The sequence below is a fragment of the Eptatretus burgeri genome, chromosome 11 (assembly GCF_056783735.1).
Source record: "Eptatretus burgeri isolate ZD-2024b chromosome 11, Ebu_testis_v1, whole genome shotgun sequence".
Classification (NCBI taxonomy): domain Eukaryota; kingdom Metazoa; phylum Chordata; class Myxini; order Myxiniformes; family Myxinidae; genus Eptatretus; species Eptatretus burgeri.
In genome coordinates, this window is record NC_140971.1 from 66,389,820 (window position 1) to 66,412,890 (window position 23,071).

Below are 23,071 nucleotides of genomic sequence, written 5' to 3' on the forward strand. Positions count from 1 at the left end.
GAGAGGGCGAGGAACAGAGAGAGGGCGAGGAAGAGAGAGAGAGTGCAAGGAAGAGAGGGAGCGTGAGGAAGAGAGAGGGCGAGGAAGAGAGGGAGAGAGAGGGAGCATGACGAAGAGAGAGAGAGTGCAAGGAAGAGAGGGAGCGTGAGGAAGAGAGAGAGGGCGAGGAAGAGAGGGAGAGAGAGAGACAGAGAGAGAGAGAGAGAGAGAGAGAGAGAGAGGGTGAGGAAGAGAGAGAGAGGGCGAGGAAGAGAGAGAGGGCGAGGAAGAGAGAGAGAGAGAGAGGGCGAGGAAGAGAGAGGGGGCGAGGAAGAGAGAGAGGGCAAGGAAGAGAGAGGGGGCGAGGAAGAGAGGGCGAGGAAGAGAGAGAGGGCGAGGAAGAGAGGGAGGGCGAGGAAGAGAGGGGGCAAGGAAGAGAGAGGGGCGAGGAAGAGAGAGGGGGCGAGGAAGAGAGAGGGGGCGAGGATGATAGAGAGGGCGAGGAAGATAGAGAGGGCGAGGAAGAGAGAGAGAGAGCGCGAAGAAGAGAGAAAGAGCGCGAGGAAGAGAGAGAGGGCGAGGAACAGAGAGAAGGCGAGGAGCAGAGAGAGGGCGAGGAACAGAGAGAGGGCGAGGAACAGAGAGAGAGGGGGCGAGGAAGAGAGATCGGGCGAGGGAGAGAGGGCTAGGAATAGAGGGCGAGGAAGAGAGGGCGAGGAAGAGAGAGAGGGGGAGGAAGAGAGAGGGGGCGAGGAAGATAGAGAGGGCAAGGAAGATAGAGAGGGCAAGGAGGATAGAACGTGAGGAAGAGAGAAAGAGCGCGAGGAACAGAGAGAGAGCGCGAGGAAGAGAGAGAGAGAGCGCGAGGAGGAGAGTGAGCACGAGGAAGAGAGAGGGCGAGGAACAGAGAGAGGGGGAAGAAGAGAGAGGGCGAGGAAGAGAGAGGGCGAGGAAGAGAGAGAGAGGGAGGAAGAGAGAGAGCGAGGAAGAGAAAGAGGGTGAGGAAGAGAGAGGGCGAGGAAGAGAGAGAGGGCGAGGGAGAGAGAGGGCGGGGAAGAGAGGGGGGGGGCGAGGAAGAGAGGGGGCGAGGAAGAGAGAGGGGGCGAGGAACAGAGATGGGGCGAGGGAGAGAGGGCGAGGAAGAGAGGGCGAGGAAGAGAGGGCGAGGAAGAGAGGGCGAGGAAGAGAGGGGGAGGAAGAGAGAGAGGGCGAGGAAGAGAGAGGGGGCGAGGAAGATAGAGAGGGCAAGGAAGATAGAGAGGGCAAGGAAGATAGAGCGCGAGGAAGAGAGAAAGAGCGCGAGGAAGAGAGAGAGAGCGCGAGGAAGAGAGAGAGAGCGCGAGGAGGAGAGTGAGCACGAGGAAGAGAGAGGGCGAGGAAGAGAGAGAGGGCGAGGAAGAGAGAGCGAGGAAGAGAGAGAGGGTGAGGAAGAGAGAGGGCGAGGAAGAGAGAGAGGGCAAGGAAGAGAGAGGGCGAGGGAGAGAGGGAGGGCGAGGAAGAGAGGGGGCGAGGAAGAGAGAGGGGGCGAGGAAGAGAGAGGAGGCGAGGAAGAGAGAGGGGGCGAGGAAGAGAGAGGGGGCGTGGAAGACAGAGAGGGCGAGGAAGAGAGAGAGCGTGAAGAAGAGAGAAAGAGCGCGAGGAAGAGAGAGAGGGCGAGGAACAGAGAGCGGGCGAGGAACAGAGAGAGGGCGAGGAACAGAGAGAGGGCAAGGAACAGAGAGAGGGCGAAGAAGAGAGAGAGGGCGAGGAACAGAGAGAGAGGGCGAGGAACAGAGAGAGAGGGGGCGAGGAAGAGAGATGGGGCGAGGACGAGAGAGAGGGCGAGGAAGAGAGGGCGAGGAAGAGAGAGAGGGCGAGGAAGAGAGAGAGGGCGAGGAAGAGAGAGGGGGCGAGGAAGATAGAGAGGGCAAGGAAAATAGAGAGGGCAAGGAAGATAGAGCGCGAGGAATAGAGAAAGAGCGCGAGGAAGAGAGAGAGCGCGAGGAAGAGAGAGAGCGCGAGGATGAGAGTGAGCGCGAGGAAGAGAGAGAGGGCGAGGAACAGTGAGAGGGCGAGGAAGAGAGAGGGTGGGGAAGAGAGAGAGGGGGAGGAGGAGAGAGAGCGAGGAAGAGAGAGAGGGTGAGGAAGAGAGAGGGCGAGGAAGAGAGAGAGGGAGAGGAAGAGAGAGAGGGCGAGGAAGAGAGAGGGCGAGGAAGAGAGAGAGGGCGAGGAAGAGAGAGAGGGCGAGGAAGAGAGAGGGCGAGGAAGAGAGAGGGCGAGGTAGAGAGAGAGAGGAAGAGAGAGAGGAAGAGAGAGAGGAAGAGAGAGGGCGAGGAAAAGAGAGAGAGAGAGAGAGAGAGAGAGAGAGAGAGAGAGAGAGAGAGAGAGAGAGAGAGAGAGAGAGAGAGAGAGAGAGAGAGAGAGAGAGAGCGAGGAAGAGAGAGAGGGCGTGGAAGAGAGAGGGCGAGGAAGAGAGAGGGCGAGGAAGAGAGAGAGAGAGAGAGCGAGGACGAGAGAGAGAGAGAGAGAGAGAGAGAGAGAGAGAGAGAGAGAGAGAGAGAGAGAGAGAGAGAGAGAGAGAGAGAGAGAGAGAGAGAGCGAGGAAGAGAGAGAGGGCGAGGAACAGAGAGAGGGCGAGGAACAGAGAGAGGGCGAGGAACAGAGAGAGGGCGAGGAACAGAGAGAGGGCGAGGAACAGAGAGAGGGCGAGGAACAGAGAGAGGGCGAGGAACAGAGAGAGGGCGAGGAACAGAGAGAGGGCGAGGAACAGAGAGAGGGCGAGGAACAGAGAGAGCAAGGAAGAGAGAGCAAGGAAGAGAGAGCAAGGAAGAGAGAGAGAGCGAGGAAGAAAGAGCGAGGAAGAAAGAGCGAGGAAGAAAGGGAGAAAGGAAGAAGCCAAACCCACACCCCATGATCCAGTGAATCCATGACTCCCAGGACCCGACCAAGATGTCTGTTGACCTCTGGCTCACAGCCAGCAGAAACATGAATATCACTGCCGAGGTAAGTGAATCTCTCCGTGACCTCAATATCCTCGCCACAAACGGGTACAGACAAGACAGCAGCATCCAAGATGTCATTGAAACCTTGGATCTCAGTTGTGACCCGGGAAACCCGTAATCCCAGCTGCTCTGACTCCTAATTCAGCACCTTGAGGGCCCGCAAAAAGTTATCTAGAGTATCTGCAAAGATGACTGCATCATCTGCGAAATCAAGGACAGAGATATTGATGTTCCCAAACGATGCACCACAGCTTGATCTCTCCGACATTCTCCCCAGAATCCAGTCCATACAAGTGCTGAAAAGTGTGGGTGCCAGTACACACCCCATTTCGTAAACTCCTCAGCTACCCTCTCATTCTGGGGCTTGCCAACACCCATCACCCAACTGTGATGGTACCATTCTACTGGATTTAAGCTGCAACTTCAGACTTGCTGGAACAAGACTGTGGTCAGTAGCGAGGAACTGAGCACTCCGGTAGACCCTGCAGTTCTGGATGATCCTCCAGTGACCACCATCGAGCACATGGTCAACCTCCATTGCTACACCACCAGCGTTGGAATACCAAGTCCATTGATGAGCCTGTGGGCACAAACCAGGAACCGGCCACCCTAAGTCCATGACTTCTTGCAGATTCAAAGAACTTAGTGCTATTCTGGTTCACAGTTCCAAACCCATGGGGGCCAATACACATCTCATAACCATCCCTATCAGTTCCAGTCGATGCATTGAAATCCCCGAAGATGAGAAGAGTATCTTGTCTGGGGCACTGATCAACCACAGACTCGAGTGTGGTAAAGAATGCGTCATTCACAGTGAGATCACTCGCCTCAGTCGGAGCATATACAGACACCAGATAAATGACACCCAACGAGTGATGAATCCTTTGTCTCATAATACGCTTGTTGACCGGTGTTACCTCAATTATCATTGGAGTCAGCTTATTGAACACAGCTACAGCAACTCCTTGGGTATGGTAACCATCCGAACGACCAAACCAATAGTAGGTGTAACCACCCACCATGATCTCACCACAATCCAGTCTCCGAACCTCAGAGATTGCTGCAATACCAATGTCCAAACGCTTGAGGTCAGATGATAACAGAGACAGGTGATCATCTTCTATTAGGGATAGGACATTCCAGGCACCCAACCGCAGAGACCCCCTCAGGTCGAGATCTGTGACTTGCTACAGGTACCATGAAAACCTGTACGAACCTGTTTCATGGTCCAGTTATCGGCAATGAAACCATCTCCCCCACAATGTTTCCTGGTGAAGAGGGTGTATGATATGGACACACATCAGGATTAAAAACAAAACCTGTGAAAGGGCGGAGGAGCTCCTTGTGAGCCAAAGGCCATCCATATTGAGTGCTCATCTGTGTCTGCGGACGTCCTCCTGCAGTTAGTTTACTTTTTATTTGGAGGTTGGTGGCAGGATTTGCACTCCGGCCACCGTAAATCCCTTCATTCCACAAAACATGAAAAGCACAAAAAAAAAATTGAAAACCCACTCGGTGGGAGTACCTCCTGTGGAGCTGCCCTCCGTCGGGCAGCTCACCGGATGATGGGATTGTGGCAAAGCCTTCAGGACCCCAATCTTTAACGATAGAAGGAAAACCACAGGGTAACCTTCTCGGGTGAGATTGTAGTGGTATGTGTCGGGGTGGTGCTGAGGTGTCGTCCACCAGATGGCGATCTCCTTGGGTTAACCTGAGGTGATCACTTAGGGTGGATGCCTGGAATGTCCTATCCTGAAGAGAGGATGATCACCTGTCTGTTATCATCTGAGCTCAAGACTTTGGACATCGGTATTGCAGCACTCTCTGAGGTTCGGAGACCAGATTGCGGCGAGATCAGAGCAGCTGGTTACACATACCATTGGTCTGATCACTCTGATGGTTACCATGCCCAAGAAGATGCTGCACCTGTGTCTAACAAGTTGACTCCAACGATAATTGAGGTAACACCAGTCAATGAGTGCATGATGAGACGAAAGACTTGTCACTCCTTGGGTGTCATTTACCTGGTCCCAAGATGTGCTCCGACTACGGCAAGTGATCTCACCGTGAAGGATGCTTTCTATGCCACACTCACGTCTGTGGTTGATCAGTGCCCCAGGCGAGACAATCCTCTAGTCTTGGGGGATTTCATTACATCGACTGGAACTGATAGGGATGGGAATGAGACATGGGTTGGTCCCCATGGGTCTGGAACTCTGAACCAGAACAGCACTAAGTTCCTTGACTTTGCAAAAAGTCATGGACTTACGGTGGCTGGTTCATGATGTCAGTACCTACAGGCTCATTGCTGGACTTGATATTCCAACGCTGGTGGTGTGGCAAAGGAGACTGACATGTGCTCGATGGTGGTCACTGGAGGATGATCCAGAACTGTAGGGTCTACCGGAGTGCTCAGTTCCTCAACACTGACCACAGGCTTGTTGCAGCAACTCTGAAGTTGCAGCTTAAATCGAGGAGAATGGTATTCTCCCAGCTTAGGCTGGATGTTGACAAGCTCAAGGATGAGAGGGTAGCTGAGGAGTTTGCGAACAGGCTGAGTGAGAATTTGGGGGGTCTGGGTGCTTTGGGAAATACTGAAGAGTTGTGTAGTGCCTTCAAAAACACCATCCTTAATATTGCCGGTGGATGTCTTGGAACTCATCGTCCGGCGAAGAAGAATTTTGTCTCTCAAGGAACACTGGATACCATTGACCATAGTCGTAGGGCCAGGCTGAATGGCAGAGCTGAGCTGTTCAGGGAGCTGAGGTGTAAAACTGTGCGTGTGCTAAGGGTGGACAAGGAGGCCTATGTGCGAGGAATCTGTGAGGGGGTAGAGCATCACCTGTGGTCAAGTGATTCTCATCCTGCTTACAGGGGAATTCGCGCATTGCGTTCCTCCAAACCCGTCCCTTGGTGGTGCTGACGTTAGAGTGGAGGGTGGTGGGTTCTTGTTGACAGAGGAGTCTGAAGTGAAGCCAACTGGACTGGTTGGTTACTTTGAGCGGCTGTACCAGGCTGACCCACCAGCTGTTGAGTTGGATGTCATGGATGTCACTATCCCTCTTGCTGACCCTCCAATCAAATGTGATCTCCCTTTGTTTGTGGAAACACAGACTGCGATGAACTGGTTGAAATAGCGTAAAGCTCCAGGGATCTGTGGCATCCATGCTGAACTTCTCAAGGTTGGTGGAAATGCTGTGCTTGTGTCATTGCATGCAGTTCTGTGCTCTGCCTGGAACACAAGCATCATCCCAACCAACTGGAAGAGGGGCCTTGTTGTCCCTCTCTGGAAAGGGAAGGGTGATCACCAGGATTGCAACAACTACCGAGGGGTGACGGGGCTCTCAGTTCCGGGCAAGTTCTTTGCTCAGATAATTCTTGATAGGGTTCACCACCATCTGCTTCAGCACCAGCATCCAGAGCAGTCGGGCTTTTCACAAAAGAGGTTGATTCACCGTATCCTTGCTCTTCGGGTCCTCAACGAACGCAGATGAGAGTTTCGGCAGGGGCTGCTTGCAGCTTATGTTGATCGCTGCAAAGCGTTTAATTCAGTGAATTGGGATGCCCTCTGGAGGATTCTTGGTCTTCGTGGGGCTCCCCCAAAACTGATCAATCTGATGTCTGAACTCTACTCTGGTACTGAGAGTGCTGTGAGATGTGGTGATACCATCTCTGTCTTATTTCCAGTTGTTACGGGAGTTCGCCAGGGGGTGTGAACTGGCCCCCACACTTTTCAGCGCTTGTATGGACTGGATTCTTGGGAGGATTTCAGAGAGATCAAGCTGCGGTGCATTGTTTGGGAATGTCACAATCTATGACCTTGATTTTGCAGATGATGCAATCATATTTGCGGAGATTCGAGATATCCTTTATGGCCTCCCGGTGTGCTGATTGAGGAGTCGGAGACACTGGGATTACAGGCTTCCTGGGTCAAAACTAAGATCCAGGCTTTCAATGACATCTTGGATGCTTCTCCCTTGTCTGTACCGGTTTGTGGTGAGGATGTTGAGGTCACGGAGAGATTCACTTACCTTGGCAGTGATATTCCTGTTGTGAACCAGAAGTCAATAGATGTCTGGGTCAGGCCTGGGGAGTCATGAATTCACTGGATCATCAGGTGTGGCGTTGCTGCTAACTATGCGGGAGGACAAAAGTCCAAGTCTCCAGGTCCTTAGTGCTTCCTGTCTTTCTCTTCGAATGTGAGACTTGGTCTCTGACCAGGGATCTGAGATGGTGATTTAATTCCTCTGGTAACAGGTCTCTTCAGAGAATCCATGACCATCGCTGGTCAGACTTTGTGTCCAACGAGCGGTTGCTGAGAGAGACTCAAATGAGATTTGTTGCCTGCATAGTCCGTGAGCGTCAGCTGCAGCTGTATGGACATGTAGCTCATTTTCTTGACGCTGATCCTGCTAAGCAGATTCTCTCAGTGAGGGAGTCTCGTGAGTGTAGGAGGTCAATGGTCCAACCATGTGCCTCGTGGTTGCAGCAGGTTGACCAGCATCTCAAGAAGATGGGGATGGCCCAGGAATCTGCTTGGGGGAAGGTCAAACAGAGGCCGCTGGAGTACTGGTGGAAAGTGGACGCAGCGACGAGCTGCTCCGGCACATGCTCCCATACCTGACCTGACCCAATTTCCTGTCTATTTTTCAACTCCTCTGAGTAAACTTTCCCAATATCATTTCCTCTGATGTGTTCCACAACGAATGTATTCCTGCCATGACCCAAGCAAGGTCATTTAACCTTCTTTCAATATCCCAACCTCCTGATCCTTCAAAACTGTGCACAACTCTATGTCTATGATCCTTCCAGCAGAATGAAGAAACTACATACTTAATACTTTAATTGCCCACAAAAACTGTTTCCCAGACCTCATTCATACATATCTCTTACAACAGCCACCCCCTCGCCCTTGCCTGCATTCGCCAACCCCTCGCCCCTGTCTGCATTCGCCAACCCCTCACCCCTATCTGCATTCGCCAACCCCTCGCCCCTACCTGCATTCGCCAACCCCTCGCCCATGCCTGCATTCGCCAACCCCTCGCCCATGCCTGCATTCGCCAACCCCTCGCCCATGCCTGTGTTCGACAACCCCTCGCCCATGCCTGCGGTCGCCTGCCCCTCGCTCCTGCCTGCAGTCCCCATCCCCTCGCCCTGGCCTGCAATCGCCCTCCCCTCGCCCCTGCCTGCATTCTCCAACCCCTCACCCCGACCTGCATTCGCCAACCCCTCGCCCCTGCCTGCATTCGCCAACCCCTCTCCCCTGCCTGTATTTGCCAACTCCTCGCCCATGCCTGTGTTCGCCAAACCCTCGCCCATGCCTGTGTTCGCCAACCCCTCGCCCCTGCCTGCATTCGCCAAACCCTCGCCCATGCCTGTGTTCGCCAACCCCTCGCCCATGCCTGTATTTGCCAACTCCTCGCCCATGCCTGTGTTCGCCAACCCCTCTCCCCTGCCTGTATTTGCCAACTCCTCGCCCATGCCTGTGTTCGCCAACCCCTCGCCCCTGCCTGCGTTCACCACCCCCTCGCCCCAACCTGCAGTCGCCAACCCCTCGCCCCTGCCTGCATTCGCCAACCCCTCTCCCCTGCCTGTATTTGCCAACTCCTCGCCCATGCCTGTGTTCGCCAAACCCTCGCCCATGCCTGTATTCGCCAACCCCTTGTCCATGCCTGTGTTCGCCAACCCCTCGCCACTGCCTGCATTCGCCAACCCCTTGTCCATGCCTGTGTTCACCAACCACTCGCCACTGCCTGCATTCACCAACCCCTTGTCCATGCCTGCATTCGCCAAACCCTTGTCCATGCCTGTGTTCGCCAACCACTCGCCACTGCCTGCATTCACCAACCCCTTGTCCATGCCTATGTTCGCCAACCCCTCGTCCATGCCTGTGTTCGCCAACCCCTTGTCCATGCCTGTGTTCGCCAACCCCTCGCCCATGCCTGTGTTCGCCAACCCCTCGCCCCTGCCTGCATTCGCCAACCCCTCGCCCCTGCCTGCATTCGCTAACCCCTTGTCCATGCCTGTGTTCGCCAACCCCTCGCCCCTGCCTGCATTCGCCAACCCCTCGCCCCTGCCTGCATTCGCCAACCCCTTGTCCATGCCTGTGTTCGCCAACCCCACGCCCCTGCCTGCATTCGCCAACCCCTTGTCCATGCCTGCGTTCACCAACCCTTAGCCACTGCCTGCATTCGCTACCCCCTCACCACTGCCTGCACTCGTTGCACTCGCTACCCCGTCACCACTGCCTGCACTCGTTGCACTCACTACCCCCATCACCCCTACTTGCATCCGCTGCAATCACTACACCCTCACAATGATATTAAAGACATTGCCAATACATTGTATGACCTTGGAACCATGAAATGAGCAGTTTGATGGTCAAGTCTAAACCAGAGATGCAGGAAATAATATGATCATGCAAACAAACCACAAATGAACAAAGGCCATCAAAGCATCTCCAAACGAGTGGCAGAAATCGCTGAACAAAGCAACATGCTGGAGTCAAACCTTTTCTCATGATCTTGAACTGATAATTCTTTGCTCATGAGTGTTTCCAAGAACACCTTCCAAGCTTTGTTGACCTCCTTCACAGACAGCTCCTCTGGAATCCGCACCCGCCCAAACTCTACCCACACCTGTTACATGCACACCATTGTAAAATGAATGACATGAACTGTTAGGACATGAACACTGACTCTATAGGAAGTTCCTATATTCTGGCATTACGAAGTCAAATGTTTTATTTTTTAATATACAATGTCAAGCCTCGAATAAGAGCTAACACAGAACATATAACAAGGGGAGCAGGAGACAAGAGTAATGGGAGAGGGAAGCACAAAGCAGTGGGGAACAGAGACATTAGGAGATCTGTGGAAGGGAGAGGGATGGGATGTGGGACACAGGGTAAACAAGATGGACACTACAGGGACTTTCAGGAAGGAAAACAGGGAATTTGAAGGAGGTGAATTTGCAGTGGATTAACAGGTGACGTAAAGATCATAGTTTTGGATGGGGGAAGATGAGAGATGGTGGTGAACAACTGTTTTGAAGACCTGGCGGAATGACCAACTCCGGGTGAGAAGACCTGTCACTTTACATGTAACATAAATATGGTCTTCCAATAGTTTTCAGGAGGCATGGATTCCTTATTCTTATTTCTTCCAATTATGAATAAAAGTTCCAACACAAACAGTACAGATTTGTTTACTTATATTTCCCCTCTTTCTCCGATTCATATCTCCCCTCTTCTTCCATTACACTTACTCCACTGTCATCCTCATTGATACACCACACAAACACGTACCTGCAAGGCTTGGTGCAAAGTCAAAAGTGCTTCTTTTTCTTTCTCCCTCTTGGGTACCTCCTGTTCTTTCAGTTGCAACAGCCACGCCCTCATGGCCTGAAAAGGTAAGTACAGTACCACCATAAAGTGTCTTATCTTAAAAAAATAATTATTAACATTCAAACAAACTTCAATAAGTGCATCTGCAGGATAAATGGTGTGATTAAACAACATCATTTTCATCTTAAATCTTTCCAAAAACTTCATTTCATTAATCACCAAACAATGTTTATTAAAGGATTTATACATATCCTTGTTATAATCATTACATAGATTTAGGAACTTGTTAAATAATTATTTAATGGTCACAATTATTCCCATCTTCTCGTGGGTTCAACAGGGAAAGATTTTGGTCCAAGTCTTTCACGAATTGGCTGGCCTGGCCTGATGTTCCACCGAGTAGGTTAGAATAGGATCAATTTGGAATTTGGCCAGGGTGTCGACCATAACTCGCCTACTCCTTGGGAAGGACACTGTGGGATCTTTAATCCAACAGCTAATGCTTGCAGATGGTTCCTCCAGTTTCATGTGCCTCTGATGGACGGTACGCACCGTCGCCTCGCCCTTCATCCAAGACACCAATGTGACAGTTGATCGCTCGGCCAGGATTTGAACCCAGGCCAGACAGCTCAAAGGCAAGTGTGCATCGGCTCTTGTTTTGGAAAGTGGTGACCTAATCCTTTAAGTAATTATGTAATGAAGAAAACGTTAATCAAACAGAACCATATTCAGCTTGTGATCATCACTGCCTTGCCTGGTCCTGTTTACATTCATCTCATTGTGAAAGAGCAAATTGAGGAATTGCTTAACCACTAACAGCAAAATCACCTTAATTTCCATGGGGTCCTCGGGCAAGCCTCTTTCTGTGAGCTTTGTGGTGTGATCCTTGAGCCACGCGAGCAGGGCACGGGCATAGCGCAGATACTCTGTGCTCTTGTCATCTACATCCTGTGTGGTGCCAGCGACAGAGAGACAAACATTTCCACATTTTGTTTGGTACTTACATTCGTTCTGTTCTTTTGTTTTGTTGAATTTGTTTAGCTCCATCATTGCGGCAGCAGTTGCCTCAATTCGGGACTACATACGTTGATCGGGATGCTGCTGGAGCCATTTTGGAACTTGGGGAAAGCATCATACAACGTTGACACGTAGGTCACGATAGACTTCTCATCCGGAGTAGCAACATCAACATCTGGTTATTGAGAAAAATAGATGGAGGAGATATGGAATGCCTTTCATGTACATGGGAGATGACTTCACATCAAGGGTGAAACAACGTTAATGAAGGCAATTGTGATCAGATATTCAAAAAAAAAACGCTCTCCAGCTCAAATTCTGAAGGACAACATACCTATACTGGACACAAATATGGCCACATTCCTGACCCCCATTCCCTGCTCAATCTTCTTCCCCTTATCTCTGCACTCCTCATCCACTCAGGTATAATCCTGCCTCCTATTTTGGATTTTCTTTTTTCAATTTAATCAGCCACCATCTGCATCTATAACCATGTAATAAATATACGAGCAATGACGTAGTTTCTTTATTTAATCCTACCAATTACCACCCGTCGCTTCGCTGACGGGTATATTAAGGGGATGGGGAGAAAAAGAGGTGGGAGAGAGAGAGAAGGAGAGAGAGGGGGGAGGGTGGGGGAGCAAGGAAGGAGAGGTAGCGAGGAGGGGTGGGGGATGGCACCATGAGGCACCATGAGAGAAGGCACCCTGAGGGGAGGGGAAGGCAGCATAAGCAGAGGGCAAGGGAAAACAATGTGAGGGTAGGGTCCATCCAGACATAACCACCAGCCAGATATATCTGGAGACAGAGAGAGAGGTCGAGGGAGAAGGGGGGTGAGAGAGGGAAGGGGGGGGGGAGAAAGAGAGAGAGGGAGAGAGAGAGAGAAATATGTGGGAGGAGGGTGCTACACTGTATTAGGAGGTAGTGGAGTGAGGATGGGACAAAGAGAGAGAGAGAGTGAGAGAGAGAGTAGGGGGGGAGGGTAGGAGAGTTAGTAGAGAGAATATGTTATGCTTTGTGACAAAAAAAAATTGGTTATGTAATTTAGAAAACATGTTAATCCGGCAAACAACTCGGAAATCGGGTGTTATTAAATACATTTTGCTTGAAACTCACAAAAAGAAACCATATAACCTTTGTAAAGCACACTCGGTTCATACAAAATAACCAATTGCTTAAGAAACAGTCACGAAGACAAAGGAAAACGTGATCGCTCATACGCTGCTGAGGTTAAAACCTCCCCCATCCATCATCATAAGATAGGGGATGAAACTTTTCCACTACAGCATCCGCAACCAAGCATACAGTGATGCACACATACCCACGGAGAGTCCCTTTACAGATCCAAATTTACCCATATGTACCTACCTCTACCATGTAGCAACTGCCAACTTACATCCCAATCGGGACACGAACTGTACCACTATTGATTGTAGTAGTGCAGGGCACTTTGCAAGTGGCTAAAGCACTCAAGCAAGCCGGTTGATAAGGAATGGCTGGCTTGTTAAGCAACAACAAGCCAATTGGTAATGGCACATACCCGCAAGAAAACAAAAAAAACCCCCCCAATTTCTTAACATTTTCAGATTTCACTCCAGATTTTGAGTTATTTAGTCCAAATGATCCGATCCTCCAAACTCAAATTATATACCTTAATTAGTCCGTGGGAGTAATCACATCATACAACGTATGAAATTGCTCCAAGCTCCTAATTTGAAAACTATAGCACTAACAAAAGCGATGTATGCAGCAATGAAGAACATGAACAGGTATGAAGAACAGGTATTTGATGATATCAGTGAGGAAAGTAAATATCATTCATAAACCATTGTAACCTATTCCAACTCAAGGCATTGGTGAGCAGGCCGAACAAAATGGCGAATTAAGACCCCAGTGAGGGAGAGCGAGATGACCGTGGATGCACCTGATAAAAGGATATAATTAAATAATGTCATTAATTATCTTTAAAAGGGGTGTTTTAATTAACCCAGGTTATAATTGTTTACCACTCAGGCACTTCACTGGAGTTCCCTTGGTATGCATGCAAAGTTTCAGGCTGCTAGGCTTTATGGTTTTGGAGTTATGGAGGAGACACACACAAACACACTAGTGTAGAATATAGATGGACCACATCCACCACTGGGTAGTGTGTGAGAAAGGAAAAAAGGTAAAAGTTCTCCTTTGCTAAAGGGGAACCCAAATGTACAGACCACATCGATGCCAAGCTATCCCTCGATACCCTACAAAATAAATATGATGTGTTTTTCCGATTTCCGAATTATAAAGTCGGTAAATTTGAGATTAAAAGTCAAAATCATCTTCTTCATACGAGCCGTGACGTCACCTCAGGAAAGAGATCGTCATATCTGTGTTGTGTCCAGGTTACATGATGGTATGAGTGAACTAAAACGGTGAATAGATTTTTGATTTTCCATAAATGTGCCAAGTCGACGCGTCCTTGGTGCTTATAGAGTAATACAAACCAAGATGGTTTAATGCTGCAACAATGGCCGAAAGACCCTACAAACTGAGATGGTTTCATGCTGCAACAATGGCCGAAAGACCCCACAAACTGAGATGGTTTCATGCTGCAACAATGGCCGAAAGACCCTACAAACTGAGATGGTTTCATGCTGCAACAATGGCCGAAAAACCCCACAAACTGAGATGGTTTCATGCTGCAACAATGGCCGAAAGACCCGACAAACTGAGATGGTTTCATGCTGCAACAAATGGCCGAAAGACCCGACAAACTGAGATGGTTTCATGCTGCAACAAATGGCCGAAAGACCCGACAAACTGAGAAGGTTTCATGCTGCAACAATGGCCGAAAGAACCTACAAACTGAGATGTTTTCATGCTGCAACAATGGCCGAAAGACCCTACAAACTTAGATGGTTTCATGCTGCAACAATGGCCGAAAGACCCTACAAACTGAGATGGTTTCATGCTGCAACAATGGCCGAAAGAACCTAAAAACTGAGATGTTTTCATGCTGCAACAATGGCCGAAAGACCCCACAAACTGAGATGGTTTCATGCTGCAACAATGGCCGAAAGACCCGACAAACTGAGATGGTTTCATGCTGCAACAATGACCGAAAGACCCTACAAACTGAGATGGTTTCATGCTGCAACAATGGCCGAAAGACCCTACAAACTGAGATGTTTTCATGCTTCAACAATGGCCGAAAGACCCTACAAACTGAGATGGTTTCATGCTGCAACAATGGCCGAAAGACCCGACAAACTGAGATGGTTTCATGCTGCACCAATGGCCGAAAGACCCTACAAACTGAGATGGTTTCATGCTGCAACAATGGCCAGAAAGACCCGACAAACTGAGATCGTTTCATGCTGCAACAATGGCCGAAAGACCCGACAAACTGAGATGGTTTAATGCTGCAACAATGGCCGAAAGACCCGACAAACTGAGATGTTTTCATGCTGCAACAATGGCCGAAAGACCCTACAAACTGAGATGGTTTCATGCTGCAACAATGACCGAAAGACCCTACAAACTGAGATGGTTTCATGCTGCAACAATGGCCGAAAGACCCTACAAACTGAGATGGTTTCATGCTGCAACAATGGCCGAAAGACCCGCCAAACTGAGATGGTTTCATGCTGCAACAATGGCCAAAAGACCCGACAAACTGAGATGGTTTCATGTTGCAACCATGGCCGAAAGAACCTACAAACTGAGATGGTTTAATGCTTCAACCATGGCCGAAAGACCCTACAAACTGAGATGTTTTCATGCTTCAACAATGACCGAAAGACCCTACAAACTGAGATGGTTTCATGCTGCAACAATGGCCGAAAGACCCGACAAACTGAGATGGTTTCATGCTGCAACAATCGCCGAAAGACCCGACAAACTGAGATGGTTTCATGCTGCAACAATGGCCGAAGGATCACAAGCTTGCCAAAAATTGGTCGAGGTTTGTCTAAAATATAAACGTGTGTATCGGTTTTCAAAATGTTCACTTTTGTGCTTGTAACATGTTGCAGAGCACTGTTATGAAACAAAAGAGATGGCTAGATCTTGTGGTTATCTGCCATGAATTAAAGGATTCCATCCCCATGTTTCAGAGGAAGAAACAGCTGTCGCTTGAAACTAAGACCACCATCTCTACCGAGCTACCAGCACATGTATACGGCCGATTTGAGTGGTGAATGAAACAACTGTTGCCATTGCCCAGCAGCCACTACAAGAGCACTTGAAAATAATTATCATCAACAACAATTACTCCAAATCAAATGAACCACCATCTATATATAATGGAAAGTGTATGAATAATCCTCTACTCCTCAGAGAGGGTTTGACCGAGGTTGCTAAAACTTTCAGGGTCTCCATCGCACTTCCTCCTCCACAATCCTCCCTCAACCATCTCTCTCACAATACCACCACCATCCCACATCCCCCTCCACAATAACCACACTCCCCCTCCACCATTCCTTCACAATCCTCCCTCAACCATCACCCCAACAATACCACCACCATCCCACAAGACCCACACTCCCTCCTCCACAATCCTCCCTCAACCATCACCCCAACAATACCACCACCATCCAACCCCCTCCCACAATACCCACACTCCCCTCCACCATTCCTTCACAATCCCCCATCAGCCATCACCCCCACAATACCACCCACATTCCACACCCTGCTCCACAATACCCACACTCCCCCTCCACCATTCCTTCACAATCCCCCATCAACCATTAACCCCACAATACCACCACCATCCCACACCCCGTCACAATACCCACATTCCCTCCTCCACAATCCTCCCTCAACCATCACCCCAACAATACCACCACCATCCCACACCCCCTCCACAATATCCACATTCCCTCCTCCACAATCCTCCCTCAACCATCACCCCAACAATACCATCACCATCCAACCCCCCCCCCTTCCACAATATCCACACTCCCCCTCCACCATTCCTTCACAATCCCCCATCAGCCATCACCCCCACAATACCACCCCCATCCCACACCCGACTCCACAATACCCACACTCCCCTCCACCATTCCTTCACAATCCCCCATCAACCCTTAACCCCACAATACCACCCCCATTCCACACCCCTCTCTATAATACCCACACTCCCTCCTCCACTATACCCACACCCCCTCCACAATAACCACACTCCCCTCCACCATTCCTTCACAATCCCCCATCAACCCTTAACCCCACAATACCACCCCCATTCCACACCCCCTCCACAATACCCACACCCCCTCCACAATAACCACACTCCCCCTCCACCATTCCTTCACAATCCCCCATCAACCATTAACCCCACAATACCACCCCTCCACAATACCCACACCCTCCTCCACAATAACCACACTCCCCTCCCTCATTCCTTCACATCCCCATCAACCATTAACACCACAATACCATCCCCATCCCACACCCTGCTCCACAATACCCACACTCCCCCTCCACCATTCCTTCACAATCCCCCATCAACCATTAACCCCACAATACCACCACCATCCCACACCCCCTCATCCCACACCCCCCTCCACAATAACCACACTCCCCTTCCACCATTCCTTTAGGTTACCTTTAACAATATCTGCTCATGCACCTTTCATATAAACTGTGTGTTTATTACACATGCCAAGTGGGATTCTGTGCAGTCAACACATGCCAAAAAAGGAAGAGAAAGATGACAGGACACAAGAATACGATTAAAGGAATGTTGCAACAGGAGACAGAAGGGAAAGGGGTTGGGGGTGGGGGGGGGGAGAAGAAAGCAAAATCAGGAGAAGAAACATGGAAAGATTGGGAGCAAATGTTTACCCTCGGGGTCCAGGAGCTGTGGCACGTGAAAGTTTCTCTCTGCAGTCGAGAAGGCGTATTCAAGGTTTTCTCTTGCATGTCGGACATACACCTTCTCCATGTCCACGAGATCAGGCCTGTGGACATCTTCAGCAGTTATTGTGCAAGATTAAATAGAAGGATGCTATCAAGGTGAAAACAGTGAAGGTAAATAAGTTCTGTTAATATGGATCTCATCAAATTTCGGTTCAAAATTTCCACCCGCATATCACGTAAGGCAATCTCATGAAGTGGACATGGAGCCAACCGGTGCGTAACTCTGCAAAGCAAAATTCCACTTGGGTCTAGTTCTGTTATCCTGTGAACTAATTTCTGATCGAGCACCTTTCGTCTCCGTACTTCCCACCCACAACACACCGATGTTTGTGTATGATGGCATTGAAAAGCTTCCCGTCTCGCCAAGACGTGGTGAAGTTCTCACAGTGCAACTCATGGTATCCATCTGTCATCTGCCGCGCCCAAAGGAGCAAACCATTCTGTGCGGTCAACTTCTTGTTCTGACCTTCAACCTGAATTTCCGACACCTGGAGGGATTGAACATCAACAAACTGCCATGAGAATCCTCAGACATCGTGCCTTCTCTGAATAAGTGGTTGGATGCGGTAATTTTGTTACGTCTGAACAATATTTGGACAAAAACAGGAGATGCATTACCTAAGTGAAACCATTTTTAAAGGTTACAAACAATTAAGTACTCACAAGACATAACAACCTCACCTGGAAATGCAAAATAATTGTCCAGATGAGGCCCAGAATGAGTTTGGAGTTTCCATCGACAATTTCCTCACTTCGAATGTTCACCAGCTTCACCTGCAGGAAGCACACATCAGTCGCATCATTGCGACACATAGACTACGACATCTAGGAAGATGACTTGCGCAGAGTAACCGGCCACCAGTCTGCTCAAAATTAAATTTGTTTCTCAAGGTGCCGTTTACAATCTAAAAATTGAAAACAAATGAAGTTCATGCGAGTTTTAAAGCAGCTCATCAGTTCATCTGCTTTGCTTGGCAATCATGGAAGAACAATCTTGATTTATGCAAGCAACATTCAGTACTACAGGGTGTGTATATTCACTCAAGCCGAAAGGCATGGATTTCAGTCGACCCTCTCACTAAAAGGCGAGTCTTCGATCGCCTCTGCATCCGATAATGACTCCACCATGCTTGTTGCAGCATGAAACCATCTCAGTTTGTAGGGTCTTTCGGTCATTGTTGCAGCATGGAATGCTTCTTCAAAAAAGGTCCGTCTCTGTCTGTCTCTCTCCAAAATGGGTGACATCCTCCATGCTCATAACTCTCGACAGAATCCTTTCATCTCATCTCATAGCAAAGATGGACTCAAAAACCAGCTGGAGACCGTGTATCCTCTGTCATGTGATGTTTTTCCTTCATAAATCTGAACTTAACATGCACTACAAGACTTTTTTTTTTCTAGAGTTCAATGGAGTACTGCTCTTCCCCCTTTAAGGGCTGGTGCTCCCACTTACCACCTGTCTCTCTTGGATGCTGTGCTATATAAAGCTCCCAATGCCATTGTTTTCTCCCACAAAGAGGCATAAGCACATGGTCTTGCCCTTTATGATTTCAGACAACTTAATGGCCTCTGTTCAACTACTTTCCTTATAATCATGCACTCAGATCTTTCAACCCTCAACCCTCCAAGATGAACACATTTTTCCAGTAACACCCTCCTTATTGACCCTAAAATATATAGGCTCAACTCTCCTCTTCACTGATTTGTTCCTCATTTCCTCTGCTTGACACAACGTGGTAATGCACTGCTGACTTAAAGCCCTAGAGGGAATCTCATCCCCAAGTCAATGCAATCCTACTTTTTACTCCAAAGCTTCAAATCAGCAGTTCAACACCATCTCATAAAAACAAAAATTTGGATAAAAAAAAACAAAAAATGAGGATCACAGAAGAGTGATGTCGCAAAGGGTAAAAAGGCAGCAAGGTTACAGTCGGGCAGTGGGGCCACAGGAGCATAAAACAGGGAAGAAAATGAACCAACAATAAAAGAGGAGAAAGAAAACCCAATAACCTCCAAGTTCCACTCTCTTTCTGCTCTTCTTCTCCCTTCCCCTCACTCCTATCTCCTCACGTCCGGTTACATACGGTTAGTGAAGGGTACAAATTATTGTGGAGAGGGATGGGGTTGAAATGAGAGGGCATGCACCACTTGTTTGGAAACTTGGAGCCAAAGGAAGGATGAGAAAAGAAGAAAAAGAGTAGAGGTGTGCAAAAAGCCCAATTTTGGCAGTTGAACCATGAGGGGGTTTCTGGAAAAGCATGACATCCTGGAGGAACTGGGGGGAGTGGTTGGGGGGGGGGGGTTGCATGGGAGCCTCATTGGTATGCACTGCTGTCTGCGCTATCGCTGACAATTCGCCAATAAGCGATGAAACTAGTCCGGTAGCTGAAGGGGAGTGTGTAGCATTGGGATTCTTATGTGTGAACTATTTGTGAATGTCTTTATAGTTGTGGAGGAACTCTGGGAAGGGTTTGAAACAGTACAGCACTTACCTTGTGTAGACCTTCCTGGCTTGCTTTATGCAGCTTCTTCGTCTGGAGGAGTGTGTGAGGTGTCAATTATTTATATAATCCTAGCCACCTGGGTTTAGTTGATGAGGTGAGAGCTGATTAGCTATTCCCTCCCTTCACAGGTGAGAGATGTGGGTGGGTCTTCATATATATTGTTACGGATCTGGAAACCATTTGCATTCAGCATAAAGATGTCCCAAAAGTCAGTTATGCCGTTAAGTATATGTGAAGTCAGTTTCCTTTCCTTTTGTCTAGTGGGAGAATCAAAGGCGTGCGTTGCGATTTCTTTTAGTTCGGTTATTAAATCTTTACATCCAACGAACAACCAACAACCATTCCATTCCCCATCACGATCCACTACCCACCCGCTGTCTACAAGCACTCTGACTTGCCAAGGCAGGGTCTTGCAGCCGTTCCTTGCCGCTTCCACCAACGTTCTTTCCACAAACGTTGTAACTCTTGCACAATGGCCTGTGCAACATTGATACTGTTACTCGTCAAGTATGAACCCACGTGGAAGACTGGCTGGGGTTTCCCGGCAGGGGCCAAGGCCCTGCCACAGAAAGGCATGCCGTGGAACCCTGTCTAATCAAGGCGGACACTGGCGCGTCCTTCACGGAGCTCCGCCCCGTACGAAGGCATTCTTTTTCCCCTCTTGTGGTATTTAAGAGAGGGGCGCGTCTGAGGAAGGAGGAGGGGTGCGAGGGCTGTGTGGAGTAGTGAAAGGAGGAGTTCTTGTGTGGTTAGGAGGAGTGGTTATGAGCAGCAGTTGCGAGGGGCCAGTTTTGTTCATGGTGGCTGAAGAACCAGTTGTTCACGGTGGCTGTTACGAGGAGTTCTTGGCTGGTTTTGACCCCGACTTCACCACGCGAGCTCCGCTACGAGCCACGAGTCCCACACGTGTGACTGGAACTGAACCGACGACCTTTGGCAGGTGCTGCATTGCAGAGTACTCCTTTCCCTCCAACGGCCGGGTACCCACCGAACTCTAACCCCCCAGCTTGTCTCTCTCCGCAGCTGCGAGGGTCCAATAAAGACTCTGGGTTTCTTTTAATTTTGTGTGTCTGCGTGTGGGCCTGTCTTTAAGTAGAACTGAATAAGTGTTTTTGGATCATTGTAAATACTTCTTGCATATTCGCGTTAAGTCTGGCTTTGTGTCTTCATTTACTGTTAATAAAACTTGTTAGAAATGTTCCCAGTCCATTTCGGTCCTGTCTTGAATTGGTCCAGCATGGTTCGGATCTGAGTTTGGGCGGGGTTTTATCCCCGATAATCCATGCATTCCAGCCGGCACAGCTTTGGCAGTTTCCGCTCGGCTGCACCCGAACCGGAGTTGGTAGTTGGAACTCTACTGCAGTTGGTAGAGTGATCCAGTTCGAGCAAGACGTGCCAAGGGCGTGGTTTCCCCGGTCGTCGAAATCGCGTAGTTAATAAGGTAAATTGGTGATAGACAAATAGACCCTACGCTACGTGGTTGAGATATTGGCGACCACGGTCGGTTTATCGACCCGCCGGCTCGCGGAGTTATCCGGGCGACGTCCTACAATTCCGGGGAGATTGGTGGGAGACGACGGAGCTTTCCCCACCGAGTGATCGTTCTCGCCACCGACCCCTGGCCCACAATAGTTTGGTGTCAGGAGTTGGGACTTCGAACCCCTCCGCCCCCACAATAAATTTACAGGACACCAAACACAACAATTTGGTATTCAGGAGCAGGGTACGAACCCCTCCGCCTCCATTGAGAAAATTTACAGGATTTGGACCAGGGGTGTGCTTGACAACCCCCCCCCCCTTTCCCTCCAAATTAAGAGCAGGATTTAAATTTTATTTAATTCTCGGCATGGACCATGGCGGACCAAGACGGACTGGTACAGGTGGGTTTTGAATTGGTATTAAAAGAATCCGTGGCTCAGGATGACACCTAGCAGGAAGACCCTCCCCTGCAATCAAACCCAGAGGTAGCATTGGGGGAAACGGCGACAATGCCGGAGCACACCCCTCATCAAATTTCCCCCATGGAGGACCGAACAATCCCTGTCGGACCCGCGCCCGATCATGGCGGATCGGCTTCGCAAAAGTCATTTAACTTGAGCCAGTTGGTGGAAATACTGCAAAACATGGAAAACAGAATAAATGGGAACATGCAAGACATGGGAATGACCTTACAAACACAAATGAAGGCGGGTCAGGAGGAAATGAAGGCGGAGTTGGTAAAGGTGAAAGGTGAAATGCAGGCCATGGACCGGAAAATGGCGGATGAGATCGGTACAGTACGTGGGGAAATGACCGAGTTAAAAGGGAGTGTGAAAGGTGTTTGGTCCGCAATGGAAACGGGTAGGGAAGAAGTGACGGATAGGATAACGACAGTTGGGCGAGAGGTAGATAAACTCGGACAGGGGATGAAGGAAATTAAAAAAGGACAAGGACAATGAAAAGCAGAGATTGGGAGAAACATGGCCGCGATACAAAATTTAAAACAAGGCCAGCAGGAAGCGAAGGGGGAATTGGAGGCCGTAAAGGAAGGGTGTAAAATGAGACACGAGGAAATGACGGAAATGGTAAAAGAGATGGGATGGACAGTCGAGACGGAGAGCCAAGAATTGGGGGAGCGATTGAAGAAACACGAGGACGAGACAAAGGAGGGTTTAGCATCGCGAAGGAGGGATTAACAGAGACGCAAAGGGAGATAGAACGAGTAAAAGACGAATTAAATAAAGTAAAAGAGGAGCAAACACAGAGAGAGGGAACGGTAAAGGACATTAAGGTGGAGCTTGTGGAATGTCTTGGGACCCGATGCAAAGGGCAGGATGGCCTCCTTCAGGAACAGAGGGAGGATACGCTCCCTCGAAGCAGATCGTGATCAGGTGAGTCCAGTAAAGATAAGGCTGGGCGAGGTAAAGCTCGGGCATGATGCGAAAGGGTACATGCCAAGTTTGGGGTGGGGGGCAGAGGCCCCGGGGTCTCTTGGCCTAACACAGGCCCCAAGTATGATTGTGCCGGAGTGCATGTAGAATGCGAATGACATGGCATGTGTGAAGATGGAACACAGACCGACCCAGACGGGAGATGTGGGTCGTGTAACAGATGGGAACGGCGAGCCTATTAGGCCGCATGGAGTTATTTTGGAAACCGCACCGGCTCCGCGGGATGCTGCGTGTAAGGTCCGTTCCATGTTTTGCGAATGGCCCAGGCGCGCACGACTCCGTGGTTGGGAGCCGGCATTGAAACGTCCCGTGATTGGTACGAAACCACCACGTGGACGGCTAAAATGGCGGCAATGGTGTGAATTTGGAAAAGCACGTGTCGCCATGTGAGCACGTGCGCAGGGGCCGACGTGCTGT

General features: G+C 49.6%; 1 protein-coding gene across 2 annotated transcripts in view; it reads right to left on the reverse strand.

The window, feature by feature from the left end:
- The window catches only part of LOC147017267 (plectin-like), an 86,277-nt gene that overhangs the window by 34,864 nt on the left and 28,342 nt on the right, over positions 1 to 23,071 (reverse strand). For both annotated transcript variants that reach the window (XM_085846732.1, XM_085846731.1), the window contains 7 exons: positions 17,902 to 17,994; positions 17,542 to 17,708; positions 17,146 to 17,261; positions 11,391 to 11,497; positions 11,134 to 11,253; positions 10,267 to 10,362; positions 9,471 to 9,598 (listed from right to left, as the gene is read on the reverse strand). In XM_085846732.1, the coding sequence (XP_085702858.1) occupies positions 9,471 to 9,598; positions 10,267 to 10,362; positions 11,134 to 11,253; positions 11,391 to 11,497; positions 17,146 to 17,261; positions 17,542 to 17,708; positions 17,902 to 17,994 (827 nt within the window). The remainder of the gene's footprint in view (positions 1 to 9,470; positions 9,599 to 10,266; positions 10,363 to 11,133; positions 11,254 to 11,390; positions 11,498 to 17,145; positions 17,262 to 17,541; positions 17,709 to 17,901; positions 17,995 to 23,071) is intronic.